Source organism: Festucalex cinctus, chromosome 8, assembly GCF_051991245.1.
Source record: "Festucalex cinctus isolate MCC-2025b chromosome 8, RoL_Fcin_1.0, whole genome shotgun sequence".
In the NCBI taxonomy this organism is placed as follows: Eukaryota; Metazoa; Chordata; class Actinopteri; order Syngnathiformes; family Syngnathidae; genus Festucalex; species Festucalex cinctus.
The window spans coordinates 24,741,213-24,755,992 of record NC_135418.1 but is presented as its reverse complement, the minus strand read 5'-3'; the positions used below and the strand labels follow the sequence as shown (position 1 = coordinate 24,755,992).

General features: G+C 39.6%; 2 protein-coding genes across 6 annotated transcripts in view; one reads left to right on the top strand and one right to left on the bottom strand.

Annotated features, from left to right (window-relative positions):
- Nucleotides 1-2: 2 nt before the first annotated feature.
- c8h3orf18 (chromosome 8 C3orf18 homolog) lies at nucleotides 3-7,151 on the bottom strand. 2 transcript variants are annotated; one of them, XM_077528884.1, is made up of 7 exons: nucleotides 6,241-7,151; nucleotides 3,584-3,660; nucleotides 2,708-3,096; nucleotides 2,596-2,621; nucleotides 2,328-2,457; nucleotides 1,353-1,387; nucleotides 3-553 (listed from the first exon to the last, which is right to left on the bottom strand). In XM_077528884.1, exons 3-6 carry the CDS (start codon nucleotides 3,008-3,010, stop codon nucleotides 1,382-1,384), a joined length of 465 nt encoding a protein of 154 aa, XP_077385010.1. In that variant the 5' UTR covers nucleotides 3,011-3,096; nucleotides 3,584-3,660; nucleotides 6,241-7,151; the 3' UTR covers nucleotides 3-553; nucleotides 1,353-1,381. The 2 variants fall into 2 exon arrangements, with proteins under 2 accessions (XP_077385010.1, XP_077385009.1); XM_077528883.1 differs by lacking the exon at nucleotides 1,353-1,387 and having other exon boundaries at nucleotides 6,241-7,145.
- Nucleotides 7,152-9,543: 2,392 nt separating this feature from the next.
- The window catches only part of gnb1b (guanine nucleotide binding protein (G protein), beta polypeptide 1b), an 11,541-nt gene continuing 6,304 nt past the window's right edge, over nucleotides 9,544-14,780 (top strand). Inside the window, exon 1 of one of the 4 annotated variants that reach the window (XM_077528881.1) lies at nucleotides 9,544-9,716. The gene's annotated coding sequence lies outside the window, so the exon portion shown is untranslated. Of the gene's footprint in view, nucleotides 9,985-13,758; nucleotides 13,859-13,986; nucleotides 14,011-14,780 lie in introns of those variants that run through there. The other 3 variants (XM_077528879.1, XM_077528880.1, XM_077528882.1) reach the window with 3 other exon arrangements.

Below are 14,780 nucleotides of genomic sequence, written 5' to 3'. Positions count from 1 at the left end.
ACTTCATTAAAAACATTTTTATTGTATCCTGTGAGTCTTAAACCTGTTTATTATTGCAAATAAGCAGCACAACTCTATTGTAGAATTGTTGAAATAGCTTTAATTTATAGAACAAGTCGTTAACTGTTCAGCGAGGAAGACACAAAGGGGGTCCCGTAAAGATGAGCGATAACATCCGGTGTTCCACGCAAGATTACGATGGGGGTAAGAAGAACAGAAATGTTGCGACAATTACACAAAGTGATGCCATTTTGTGGCGAGTGATGTAAGAACGTGAAAAGTGATGCTCCGTTGCATTGCATGCATCCGTTCTCCCACAAAATCATTTCAAACCCATAACGATGAAGCACCATTTCATCACCAAAAACAAGTCCTTTTTTTTTTCCGTCCGCTTTTCTTGTCCCTCCTGAGAGACCTTACCGTTATTAAAAAGGGAGTCCACAAAATGAAAGGTGGAATGGAAGAACTTTTGTTAAGCGTTGAGAGCTTTGGCTACATCTGTGAAGACCAAGCGACTGGGTTTCTGGGTGGTCCCCTGCGAGGTTCGGAGAGTCTGTGAAAGATGAGCCATGATTTCAAAAACAGCCAAAAATGTTCACGACTTGCTCTTTCATCCATTGCAAACACATTAAAGTAACTTCATTTAATTGAATTACTGAGAGCAGGGGGGCTTGAAAACCTTTTGGGTCCTGCGGAGACATTTTTGCAAGGATCCCCCTCATAATCCCTGCCATAGGAAATTAAAAGTTGCCAATTTTCAAGAAAAATGTAATGACGTTAGAGTAATGAGCTGCTATATTTTAGAGGGGGGGGGGGGGAAGCCAAAATATTACGCCATTTATTCTAGAAAAGGCATCTTCAGTTTCTTACTAAAGAAGCGTAGAACTGCCAGTGTGGAGTAAACATTTTCGACTGGCAAATACGTTTGAACATACAGTACTTGCGTTGTAAATATGTCTTTACAAACTAGGGTTATCTTATAAAAAAAAATAATAACTTTGATCCTATAATAACACATTTTGTTCTTTAAAAAAAAATCAACTGTATTTATGTAGGAATGTCAGATTTAAGTGACGATATATCACAATAGACCAAAATTAAGGCAATGGAGGAGGAATTGGTTAATTTTGCAGTTCAGCTATAATATTACACAGAAGGGACATAAAGGAGAGGATAGAAATGATGTATAAAGAAGAAGCTTAATGTATGTGTGATGATGTGATGATTAGGACATCATTTATGTTTTGTAAATAGAATAAAAACACATTTACTGTACCAATTATAACAAATGATTTTGGGGGCTGGGGGGTAGTAGTAGGTTTCAAAGGAGTGACACAAAAGTGATACTTTACCATGTTTGCCTTTTATCATCATGCCTTTGTCAAAACTTTAAAGAAATAAAAGACATGTAAGGTCAACTGTATCACAAATGAAACCACGCGTTGCTTCAAATGAAGCACAGCAGAGTGGCCCGTGCATAAAACATTACACAATAAAAATATCCATAATAATAATAATTTACGATGCTACGTACTGTGGACATTGCCATACTCATAACATTTTTTCAGTAATATGTAAGTCTTGCTTTGTTGTTTTGATGACCCATTGTAGAGCAATCATACTGATACAGTAAAAAGTAAAATTGCACAACTTTTACCATCATGATTATTTTTTGTAAAGTTAAACTATTTAATTAAAAGTATTAAACAGTTTTTTTTTAATACAAATACATTTTTTTTACTTTGTATTTTAATTATGTGATTTATTCTCTTTTTATTGTCTTGTTTATTATTTATTAAAAGTGTAATTTATAAATTATTTGAAATAGTTTGTGTTTAATGTATTTTCATAGTAAAATATAATTGAAGCTAATTTTTAAATTATTGTATTTACAATCTATAACTATGATGAATGCCCCATTTAAAAAAAAAATAAAAATTACAGGCTATCAGTATTATTTGTAATAAATTATATGTACTAAAGAAAAAAAATGAATTAGAAAAATTAAACAAGTAAAATGAACCAAATTCTAGGCAAAATGAATACAACAAATATTATTTAATATATAAATATCCATTCATCCCTCCATTTTCTTGACCGCTTATTCCTCACAAGGGTCGCAGGGGGGGTGCTGGCGCCTATCTCAGCTGGCTCTGGGCAGTAGGCAGGGGACACCCTGGACTGGTTGCCAGCCAATCGCAGTAATACAATATATAAATATAAATAATATATTTGAAAGCTCAGTGGGCCAGATTAAAGAACAGAGTGGGTCGTACTTTGCTCTAATTTTAGAACCATATAAAGTGCATAAAACAGATTTGGCTGACCTTGGCATTGGGACCAGCTAGTGTGCCATCCCGGCCGTGGTCCAGTAGTTCCTGTTCCAGCAGGTCGTCTTGTTCTTCGGCCGGGTCGAAGTTGTACATGGGCATGAGCTGGTGCCTCAGCTTCTCCAAACTGCCACGGACAAAATAACAAGGAACATTTTCGATACGGTTTATGAATAATAGACAAACAAAAGAGCATGGTTTCATGTTGTGAATGTGGTGGGGTGGAGGTTATTTGTTATGATGTGCTGCCATAAACCGAACATACCGCTTCCTTTTCCGAATGTACAGCATCTATGAAGGACAAAGATTGAACAAAGCGCATTACAAACAAACAATTTTAGGTTATGTCATGATGGAATTCTTAGCGAACATCTTACTACAGCCAGCGCCAGGCCGATGAGGGTGATGATGCCAAAGGGCACGAGGAGCATTCCCATCCCCGAGCTCTCCATCACCGCCTCCGGGAACGCGGTGGCGCTGGTGTTGAAGCTGCTCTCGTTGTTGGCCTGGATGGTGACAGTCATGGGCGTCGTCAGCCTGGACGTGACGTTGTCGCTCATCGCGCTCGTGGAGGCCGGCAGGGGGGCTGTGGCCACGGTTGGGGGTAGAAACGTCGTTTTGGTTTCATGCAGGGCCATGGTCAGCTGTTCCAACTGGATGTTGTATGTCGAGTTATTCATATTGTGCAACGTGTTGTCTCATTGCTGATGTAGCTGTCTTCATGCTAGAAATGATGATGGCTCGGCCGTGTGATCTTGAAGATAAGCTGCAACACAACAAACAACATTAATTGCCACAGAAATCACCCATTTTCTATAGCGCTCGTTCTTGTTGGCGTTAGGCGAATGATGTTGAGTAAGTAGTCCAGTCATTTTGCATGTAGACAAATGGACTGAAACAGCCCTAGCAGCAACTAATGTGGTGAGCTGGAACCTGCAACCAACTGAAATTTGCCAACAAGCGGGTACACTCAGGACTGGTTGTCAATCGGCAATTCAATTTGCTTTTTACTTTACCACTCGTCTTCATCAAGCCAGAGCCTATCCTAGCTGACTTTTGGCAAGAAAAGCGGGTTAAACTCCCTCCACGTCAAATTATTGGATGTCTCGAATGAGATTATTAAAAAAAAAAAAGGAAAAAAAAAAGAAAAAAGAAGAAGACATGCAGCAAATTTACTTCAGATGATGTCATTTAACAATCAGGGTAGAGGACATAATAGCTTATGACATCATCTCGAAGTCTCAGTAACAAACCTCTTAAGATGATGTCACAGAATCCAACTAGGAAGCTCCCACCTAGATGGTCCTTTTGGAGGTTTTGGCAACAGCAGCTTTAAGAGATACACAAGAAAAGTATTGTTAGTCATTGATGTATTTTAGCTACAGATAGAAGAAACAAAGCTACAATCTTGAATTCTTGTTTAGCGCCCTTTGCAATCGGAACCAGGTCATTTTTCTTGACTTATAAAAGACAGAAAGTTGCATGCATCCCTGTAATTTCTCTTGACATCGGAGATAGGTGATTGTAAATAAAGAGAAACATCCGTCTTAAATCGTCTCGCCTGTTGATTGAGCTGCAGGACCGCTACAATGATCCTGAGCGATATTCTGTGATGCGGGATGTGTGAAGATTTTTTATTTTTTTTTTCCACTGCGAAAATTTATGGACATGTTCAAAATTTCCTTGAGGCAGAAAAGACCATTCAGACTATTTAGAGAAACATTATGACTGTTTTAGAGAACATTTAGGAAACACTGTGACCTTGAATGACGTAAAATCAAAATTTGTTCACGTCAGAAGCGTTTATCCCTCAGTGGGATACGGGCCTAATGTTTACTCTTGATCTAATCTGGACTTGGACTCGGACCTTCGTGACTCGGACTTGACTTGGCTTTGTGTCAGACTTTTGTTATTTGAACTTAGATTCAATAAAGTTGTACTTAATTACGGCCCTGCTACTACTGTTACTACTAATACTACTGCTGCTGTACTCTTCTTTGTATTTTCTGGCAGTTTGGCTGGTCCATGGCAGGGTGCTGCCTCTCACTGGTCAGTCTTGGTACTACAACCAAAATCAACAACTGGTTTGGGGTAGAAAACACGCTATTATCGGTAGAGTGTCCTCAACAAAACAGATATCTGGTGGAAATCCCTCTTATCACACCAAACCACAGGATAATTCAACAACTACCGGTATATAATTGGTCATTTGATGACTTCAATAGTTGTGTGTACCGCACTAAATATTAAATAGCGTTAACACTTATGATGGCCCGCCCCAGAGTGTGACGTAAGCCAATCGAGAAGGAACGTCTCTTAAAACACCTCAGGATGATCTTTTACAAATATCTGATAATTAGGTCTTTGCTGACTTTGACCATAGGGTACGTGTCCCCCATTTATGTTTATTTTTTTTTTTCACTTCAATTTTTATTTCCTTTTTGAACACACACAAACAACATTGATTGTATATAAAATACAAACAAACCTTCAACATTAACAGGGGAAGCCACTTTGCTAAACAATTCACTGACTACTTCTCATATTGATCATGTCCATCGCCTTTTAAGTCCTTGTATGTTTTCCATTTCCTCCACTTTTGCTCTCCTTGAGTACCCTGCAATCTCATATGGAAAGTTAGTATCTCCATCGTATGGATTTCTTCCATGATTGCCTTCCATTGGTCTTCATTCGGTGGGTCCACTTTATACCATGTTCTTGTTATAGCTTTTTTGCTTGCCACAAGCAATATATTTACCAAGTATTTGTCTTCATGTTGTATCACTCCTTCATTAAAGTCATTCAAATAGAGAGTCATACAGTTGAAAGGGATTCCGTACCCCAGAATCTCCTGTACCAAATAGTGTATTTTTTCCCAAAAATTTTGTATTTTTTTACATTTCCAAAAAACATGTGTATGATCTGCATTCAATTCTCCACACTCTCTCCAACACATGGGATTTGTTTTCGAGTATCTATTCTTAATCTTGGGTGTGACAAAAAAACGTATCAAGTTCTTCCATGAAAATTCCCTCCACTTTTGGGACATGGTAGTCATTTGGTGAGCTTTCCACATCCCCAGCCACTGTTGCTCTGTGATTTGTATGTCAAGTTCAGATTCCCATTTTGTCTTAATATAATTGGTTGAGTTTTTGTTTACTAACAAAGCCTTATACAGTGTGGAGATAATCCTACACGATCCGCCCTTATACATCCTGATCAAAAGTTGAGTTACCCCACTTGTGTTTCTCGAGAGATCCATTTGGACCCTTTTCTTGTAATAGTCCCTTGCTTGTAAATATCTATAAAATTTATGTTTATTTTTAAGAGAAAAACTACAGCCAAGTGTAAACAAAACGATGACAAAGGAATAAATGTTATGTGTCAAAAAAAAAAAGTTCAACCTTGATTTTGACAAATATAGTGTTATTGTAGTGCCAGTGAGGATGTGGTTGCTAGGTTTTGAGAGCAGGATGTGGGCAGCGAAAGGCACAGGGAGGAAGCATCATAACGAAGCAGATACAAATCTTAAGGAATAAGCACCACCCGCCCAAACTGTAACTGTGGAGGAAATGTGCTTTTCAAGTCAGCTCAAATGCCAAACTGACAACCCTCCACCCACACGCACGCTCTATAAATACCTACTGCCTCCAAGTTTTGGCACGTTCCATTGACTTTTAATTGGGGTTCCATAGCATGAAATAGATTGCTCTAGTTCTTTTCTTTGCATCGGTCTCTCTCTTTTGTCCGTCCCGTCTGCTTTTAATTGTGAACTTGTGCACGCCAAGCAAAACGGCCAATGAAAACCAAATGGTGGTGAGCATGCAACATTATACTATGATGACGGCTGATTATTTTTGTTCACGATGACTCCATGTCTGCTCCCGCCTAACCAGAGGTGCATACGTACCTGGAGTGTATAACATGCTTGGATTCTCATTGGGAGAGGGGGACATTGAATTCAATGTCCGCCCCTCCTCCCTTTAGCAATGCGGGTCCCACACAGCCTGTTTACATTGAAAAGCAGCCATTTTCTCACAGGACGGGAGTCCCACACCGACGTAAGCCTGTCCCGGCGGCCTCCGTGGGGTCCCACACGCTTCCTCCGACGGCCTCCGAGGACCAGTAGCCCCCCCTCCCTTTTGTATTCTCTTTTTCTTGACCCGGGAGAGAGGCTGCTCGAAGGATGCTGCGAAGGGAACAGGGAAAACACGTCCCCGCCTTCTTCCTCTCCCGGCAATCCGATTGGTCGAATGGCTTGGCAATGCGAGCGGTGGTTGGCTGGCTAAGCTGCCCGTCTGGCTTTGTAGGGATGAGGATGGGATTTAACGGCTCGGCGCACAAGATGCACAAACTGTCAGGCCCATGGAAACTGCATCCGGGTGGCAAAGGCTGAGGACGTTAACCCCGTGGTGGCCTCTATACGGCCTGTTCTCCAAATGAGGCTGTTTTTTTTGTGGTTTTTAAACACTTTATTTGCTTTACCTGGATTTTTGCAAGGAACAGAAATATTTTTTAGACATTTCGATTGTCAGAATCACTGCGTTGTTGCGAAAATGTAACAGAATGATGAACATGACGTGTTGTATATGGCCAAACACTTTGTAAACAACATATCAATATTATAATAAGAGTTTTAAGCCTTAATTTCATTTTTATATGCACTGACTCACCCCCCCCCCATTTAGATGGATGGGATTTGTCATTTCCCAAACGCTGCTCTATGAACTACAATGTGTTATAGTTACATAACACTAAATTTAAAATACAGGTTTTAATATCAACAATATTTGATAAACGGATCATATTGATCAGGCATATGACATTTTCTTGATCATTTTGAACATGTTTTACCTTCATAATCAATGGTTCCATCACCATCTTTATCCGCCTTCATCTTCTGCTCAGCCTGAATCTCATAAAGAGGTTCTCCTGCATTCACTAGTAAATATTTGTATCTGGAAAAATTAAGCATATCGTGTGTGGAAATAAGTCTTTTTTTTTTTTTCACCTTTTCCATATATATCATTATATCATTCTTACTTGAGTGTATTCCAATGTATCCCTTGGCATCTTTGTGAAGGACTTAAAAGCAGCTCGCAGTTCGGCATCTGGATCGTAGTTCTCTCGTGGTTCCGCGTCATCGAGCTCAGGAAGCTGTCATAGTTGAATACACCTCGACCTGAAATGTAAATGAAATAAAGCTGTATAGTAAATATCAGTTCAGACAAAATGTGCAGAAGTGAAAAATCAAGGATCTTAGATGTGGTCTAAAAAAAAACTAGCTAAAATGATATTTTTTAGAATATAGAAAACATCATAAGCGGTTCATAAAATGAACGGATGGATATATCAGATTCCCCAATTTGTCTTGACTGGTTATTTGAATAGAAACAGGCACAAGATCATCACATCACAGGATAAGAAGACATTTTATATGCATATATGTGAAGTTTGATAAATCTCCAGTCAAAGGCAAGAAATCGTTTTTTGCCTGCACAGGAGTTGGCAAAGTACAGTGTTCAAAACTGGGCACGTTTGGTAAAATACTGTCACCTAGTGGTTCATGTGGAGCCTTGCAGTCATCAGATAGGCGCAATGATGAGTGACATCATTTATCAAGTAAAGCATGTGTACAAACAACACTGCCATGGCCAGTATGGGATTTATACATTTGGATTTGTGCAGCGGGACGTGTAAAATGACGCACAACTCTGACCATGCGTATACACACAAAACATTATGATACAAAACTGAAATTACAGAGTGAACATTAAGGTACTTTACTACTTGTATATTTAAAGATGTTTCTCAATGCAAATGAGACAGGCGAGAGCGCGGCAGATTGGAACAGGCGGGATTTATAAACATGCATTACTTATTGGTGTGTGTACGACATCTGATAAATACTGATTTTTTTATATTTTTATTTTTTTTGTACTTACACCCATACTAAATTTCAGTCGCACAAACAGCCAAAGTCTTGAATAGTTTCCAAAAGCAAACAACTATGATTATGTCATCTTCCCAAATTATTTTTCAAAGGTCCTAGAGCCATGAGTGATGCAATGAATAAAACAATAAGATGACCAGGCTGTATGCACATGTCTGATGGGCCAGAGAGGACATAAAAAAAAAAAAAAAAAAACTGAATCAAAGACTTTATCCTCTCTGGGGGTTCTACTTCATCTCACCTTAATGAGAACAAGTGCCATTAAAAATTGCTCATTGCAAACTATACCGTATAGTCATTGAATTGTACACACTAAAGTTATGATATGTAATTGTAATTAAGTCAAAACGATAATTTGTGTTGATTTAAACTTTTTTTTTTTGTGCCCAGCTTTTTGCTCACCGCCTTTGCCCGCATCCTCGGCTATCTGGCCAAGCTCTTGCATTGTCGAGTTGATTCCCATTCAACTCATCAGCCTTCTTTGGTCTTCATGACTCTGCTTCCCTCTTCGTTGAAAACCTCAAACACTTCCCTGTAGTACTCTGAAAACTGCTCTTGGTTTAATTATTGGAGCTGCAAAGGAAAACAAATGTTTCATTATTTCACAAATTTAAAAGATTTCAAGTGTTATTTATGGGTTTTAGACTCTAAAACTTTGAACCATACTCAGTCTGTAGAGAACTTAACATTTCTTTGCAAATAAACTCAACCATTTTCCTTATATGTGGTGTCAAAAAAAAAGAGATTTCTAATCCGAATGTATGTTTTCCCCACTTTCCCAGCCTTCTCTGCCATACCAATGTACTTTTAGATGCCACAACTCTTGCCGCTTTCGACCACTCAACGGAACCAACACATTCGGATCTCTTTGCAGGTTATCTGGCCCAAATTGTTGGTGAAAACTCATAGTTTATGGTTTAAATATATCTTTAGTGACACCACTCCTTAGAACATTTTTGACACGTCTTTTTATGCTAATCATATTTATTAAGCAAAACGTAAAATATACTTTCGTGTATTCATTTTTTAAACTATACATAACAGCTTCAAAATGAGCCAGATTACATTGTGTTCAGACTTCCGTACAAATTCGTGTTACGTCACCAATGTAAGAACGGAACACCGTCGTAAAATGGAGGACTCCCTGTAAACCTTCAGCCTCCAAATGTAACAATATTTAGACTAATTGAGAAGTTTGTGTCAATAAAACGGCCTCAGTGTGTTCCACTGTAACTATTATTGTCAGACTTGTACCAACAGCGGTGGAGGCTGATTGCTTTGCCTTTGCTTGCTGCAGCGTGGGGTTTCCCAGAGACGACTGCAGGGTCACCGCGCCCATCTCGACGTTCGATGGCCGGGCGAGAGTGCTTCTTCATCAGCAAAGGGCACGCGTTCGGCTCGGCATAGTGGCGAGGGGACGGTATATTATAGTGGTGAATAAGTGCTAACGAACTTTGAATCCTTTTTTTTTTTTTTTTGGTCTGCCTTTGTTCTGTACAAGGCCTGTGGGTGTGTGATTCCACCCCTCCTTTTCTCCCTCCTCCCTCATCTCCGGTTGGTCGACTGTTGGGCTCTCTGCTTCCTCGGCAAAGCGACGCTAGCTGGGGCTGGCTAGTTCTTGAGCTAGCGGTGGGGGCTCTTCGCTGATTTTCGCGGGCTCGTCTCTTTTCCCGGTCAATGCCAAAAAACACATTGACTCAGGTAAGATGATATATAGCGACTGTATTGCTGTTTTAATTACCCCCTAATCATCTTGCATGGGGTTGGGTATTGTGGCCGAGGGGGTGGGGTAGCGCTAGCGTTTAGCCTCTTAGCCATTTAAGTCCGCTTCTGCTTCAACATAAGCGCCCAAAAGTAGGTACAAAGACCAATATGGCCATATGATATATGTGTATACTCGTAAATGAATGGAGAGTTCACATTTTCCACAATAGTGTATACCCTTAACCAGCCCTGGCTCGGTGTCACCCATGGCCGAACCGAGGGCTCAACAGTCCGGCCTCCCCCTCCCTCTAAGCAGCCTCTAATAAGATCTACAAGAATAATCCAAATAACATTGAGTCAGATATATTTTACCGTGTTGACTATTAAAAATCCATGTTGTTTGCTTGCAAATGCAGTGATTTGTGTGTGTGCGCGTGCGTGTGTTCATGTATGTATTTTTTTAATGCACAGTTTGACGATCGAAACGGGTTGTGCTCGGGTAGTAGAAATAATACTGTTTATTCCCTAATTAATTGTATTTGGTGATATTAGCTGTTCTTTACAAGTAGTTAAATGCTATGTATCTTTCGAGATTTTTCGAGGCGTAATGAATGTGAGTTGCGGCGTTAACACCCTTTTTTTTTTTTTTGCGTTGGACGTTATCGTCTCTGCTGCAGACCTGCACCTTTAATAAACTCTGCCATAAGTTAAAAGTATTTTTCCAACTAAAAATGTTAAGAGGAAAACTACGCGGTGATGTGCCCCGCTTGGTGGAAAGGCAAAGGCAGGGCCGGATTCGCCGCCCAGCCCCACCGACCGACCTTGCACATTTCGAGAAGAGACCCGCAAATAAGCACCGCGACGGTGGTAATCGAATCAAATGGACGCCGTGTGCTTTAACGAGATTGTTTAGTGTGCAAGTAAGTGGATTTGTGCAGAGCCAGTGGCCTCGCCAGAACCCTTTCAAATAAGCGTCTCCTCCCTACACTAGCATTTACTGGCAAGTCGCTGTAATTGCGGAAGGACGGGAAACGATTATTATTACAGTATTTTTTTGCAATACGCTCGATCTCTAGTGGGTACTAAGTGTAAAAAAAACAAACAACAACAACAACGGTGAATCGTACGTCGATGTGAATTGGAACGATGGGAGCCATAGCGGCCACTCTGTCCTGCCTGCAGGCCGACCCACTTAAAACGAGCTACATGCTAAGCTAACTAGCGGACAGACAGTCAGAGGGAAGGCAAGATGGCGTTGAGCTGCATCTTCCCTGGTAGCACTGCAAGTCATATAGTACTACAACCGTGTGTCATCTTAAAAAAAAAAAATAGAGCCTTTTTTTTTTTTTGCTAAATGCTCTCTAGTATGTATAATGTAGCTCACCTACTCTTGAAAAATTTTTTTTGAATAGACAGCTATCCTGCAGGTATGCAAATGCAATGCAAACAATCCCAGTTGTAGGTAAATCACTGTAGTGCACACCTCCAGGACAAGATCATGTGTCATTGTTTGGTTAACTGCACGGAAATTAAAGCTTTATAAAAACAAAAGCAAAAAAAATGTCTGTTGGTGCACAAACTGGCTATATCTGAACTGAGATTGATTTAAAAAAAGAAAATATATTTTAAAAACTGCCAGGTGGAAATAGTGTGATTGCTAGATTATCATTGGCCAAATCCAGGCAATTGTCATAAGCACGTTATGTATAAAAGAATTAAGATCAAAATCATCCTCTTTATGAATGGAAAAACATATTTCCATTGCCCTGCTTGGCTCCGCCAGCTGTTTGTGTTAGTGGACGTTGGATAGGATTACACACTCATTGACTGAGGATTTGAGCTCTTTGGGATTAAGGACTTTGCACGATGATATTGCTGGTTATGATTCCCTCCCCTTCCCCCTATTTGTGATCCAGCTTCAGCTCATTTAAACATTGTCACTGTTTAACACTCAGTGACATGACATTTCCACCACTCAGTCACCGAGCACACACTTAAACTGGAGAGGCGATCGCAGAGCAGCCAGTGAGCTCCCAACTTTAGGCTGTTTACTAGTGCTCATTGTTTATCAGGCAGTCAGCTGACCCTGATCAGGCGCTTGGGAAAGGAGAAGTGATGAGGGAGAGGAAGTGCAAGCATCCACAGAGGTCAATGGGGAAATAATATATGTACACAGAAATGTGCAATCTTTGGCCACCACTTGTATTGTTTAATTATGTGCCTGTTTCACAACATTTATTTATTTAGTACATATAATTCAGTAAAGTAGGACCGATGAGTATATGCAAGATTAACAAAACCAATTTCCACAGATGAGAAATTATATCAATCTGAATAAAAGTGATATATATTTTTTAGGGGCGTGCATCTCTCTACATATGATTTGATATGATTCTCGATACTTAGGGTATGATACGATTTAAAGGATGTAACAATTTTACAATGTAATGATTGGGTTCGATTTAGTGGAATTACGATTTTATATGGTACAGAGGTAGCTTTTGTTATCTTTGTCAATAGCGATGTTTATTAATATGCAACAACATAAAAAAAAGCCCTCATGAATCACATATGGGCCGAGAGCGCTATCTAGTGGGCCACAAACCCCCCCCAAAATACAATGAGAATCCATCTTGTACTGTGCCCGCTGATCACAACTGACCATTTTTTAGGCCGGACGAATCAGGCGTTGTTTAGGACGGGACATGCAGCTGTGACGAAACCAGGAAGTGCCATCGATGGGGGAAATGAACAAACCTAACAGACGAACGAATGGACGCTGCAATGAATTCTGTTCTCGCAGAATTACTTATCGTTTCCGTGTTGAACGTTGAACAGCGAGAGGCACTTCGTGCATTTTTTTATGGTAAAGATGTTCGGTCTTTTTTCTTTTTTTTTTTTCTTCTTCTTCCCTAAGATGAGGCCGAAGATGACATTTTCATCAAACGCGCACAAGATGCTGCATCGTCCAATCAGCTTGAAGTATTGTTCAGCATGTCCGGTTTTCCCGAGCAAATCGCCGTGAATCAGCCCCAGATTGATAATGTGAAGAACTCCCTTGAGTGAATCACAATTATCAAACACATCCACATAAATGCACACAAAAACGGAGAAGTTGATTCCGGCTTGTTGGGCATTTTATTGGGTGTCAGTGTTTACACATATAAATAAATGCCATTGATGGCCACATTGTATCATGTTATTAGATTATGATTTTATAAACCTTAACTAGATTAATTTAGTTATTAAATACAAACAATAATAAGTCAACATAAATAATCATTTCTGAATTTGCCTGGGGCCACTTTTTACAGGATATGTTGGGCCTCATGGTAAAAAATAAATGTTAAGAACTCCTGATCTAGTATATAACTCTCATGATTAGACAATTCAATATGATTCTTGTATTTACCAAGTTGCCCATTTGGATGGAAGCCTTCCATTTTGTTTTTGTATAACTTGTACAAGTTATTAAAACTTGAAGTCGGGAAACAAGTGTCTTACTTGTGAACATTTTCCTTGAAATGAATCATTTTGCTCCATATGCACAAGCCATTCTTGCATTGGAAAAATTATAATTATGTACGAGTTTGGGTTACATGTAAATTGTAAATCATAGACCCCCTTTTTTTTTAGTCAACTTGATATCAAATATTTAATGGTGTGCCAGAGTATCATTTTCAAGGTGATGAAGGTACTCCGTCATCAGTGCATAATACTCGTTGGTAATCTCATTCAATGACACAGTTATTATAAGACTATTGAGCGTAAGAGGATGATTGTTGGACAAAGGCCGACCAATCAGAGACTTAACACAGGCTACAAAGCTGTTAAATGTTGTCCTGAAATGCAACACTCAGAAACACTACAGGTAAGGCGGCAGGTTGTTCGTTTATCGGTGGCTGTTTGTTCTAATTAAGCGCCTTTTTTTTTTTTTTTTTTTTTTTTTTGGTCAGCTGTGTAAGGCAAAGGAATTTGGATCTCATTTTGGTAATGCCTGGGTTTGTTACCGCTGCCAAAGAGGTTAGGCTTTCTTTATTTGATTTTTAGTTGGCTGAATTATGGAAGGAAGAAAAACAAAACAAATCTGATAAGTGGTGGGTGGAGCCCAGGAAGAAACCATCACATTTTTCTTTGGATTCATGATCATTTTCACATGTGTTACTATTAACTTTGTGGCTGAGTAATTTGCAATTTGGTAACCCAAATTGGTAAATTTTGACCATTCTAAATTCATGTGTCGTCTATTGTTTTCTGGCTGTTGTCAGACTTGTCTGACATAGAATAGAGACGAACAGTCCGGCCATTTGAAAAGACTTAAATGCCATCGACCTCTTAATGTACTTCTCTGTGAATAATTAATACGATCGATCCAAGTGTGCAAAATGTTGCTCTCAGTCACGTCGTTACCATGTTTATGTTGTGCTACCGTGGCAAATGTGCCTCTTTATTGCTCCAACTGGATCTTTTCGGTTGACAGTTCAATGCCGAGTTCCTCCTGTATTATATGTTAAAGGAGTAAAAAAGCACCATTGGGAATACAGCCGGTTCCTTGTGTCTCCATATTAATGATATAAGAAGGTTATTGATTACTTGGCGAACATTGGGATTGAGGTCAGATGAATGACGGCTACTTTTCCATATGAGTTGAACGATGTGTCTCAACTGGATTTGTCTGGCTCGAGTGGATTATGCCGTGACATTCAGGCAGGAAAGTAAGCTTGACCTGTGAACTGTACGTGTTGTCCCTGTATCAGCATCTTGGGCGTGTTAGGGGGATGTGTCAGCGTTTA

Bases quoted from the DNA above. Each gene is read 5' to 3' on its own strand.
- c8h3orf18 (XM_077528883.1), bottom strand. From the start codon at position 3,010: ATGAATAACTCGACATACAACATCCAGTTGGAACAGCTGACCATGGCC. The intron at 2,622-2,707 runs GTAAGATGTTCG...TGTCCTTCATAG, and splicing joins TCGGCCTGGCGCTGGCTGTA to ATGCTGTACATTCGGAAAAG. The intron at 2,458-2,595 runs GTATGTTCGGTT...TGTCCGTGGCAG, and splicing joins TACATTCGGAAAAGGAAGCG to TTTGGAGAAGCTGAGGCACC.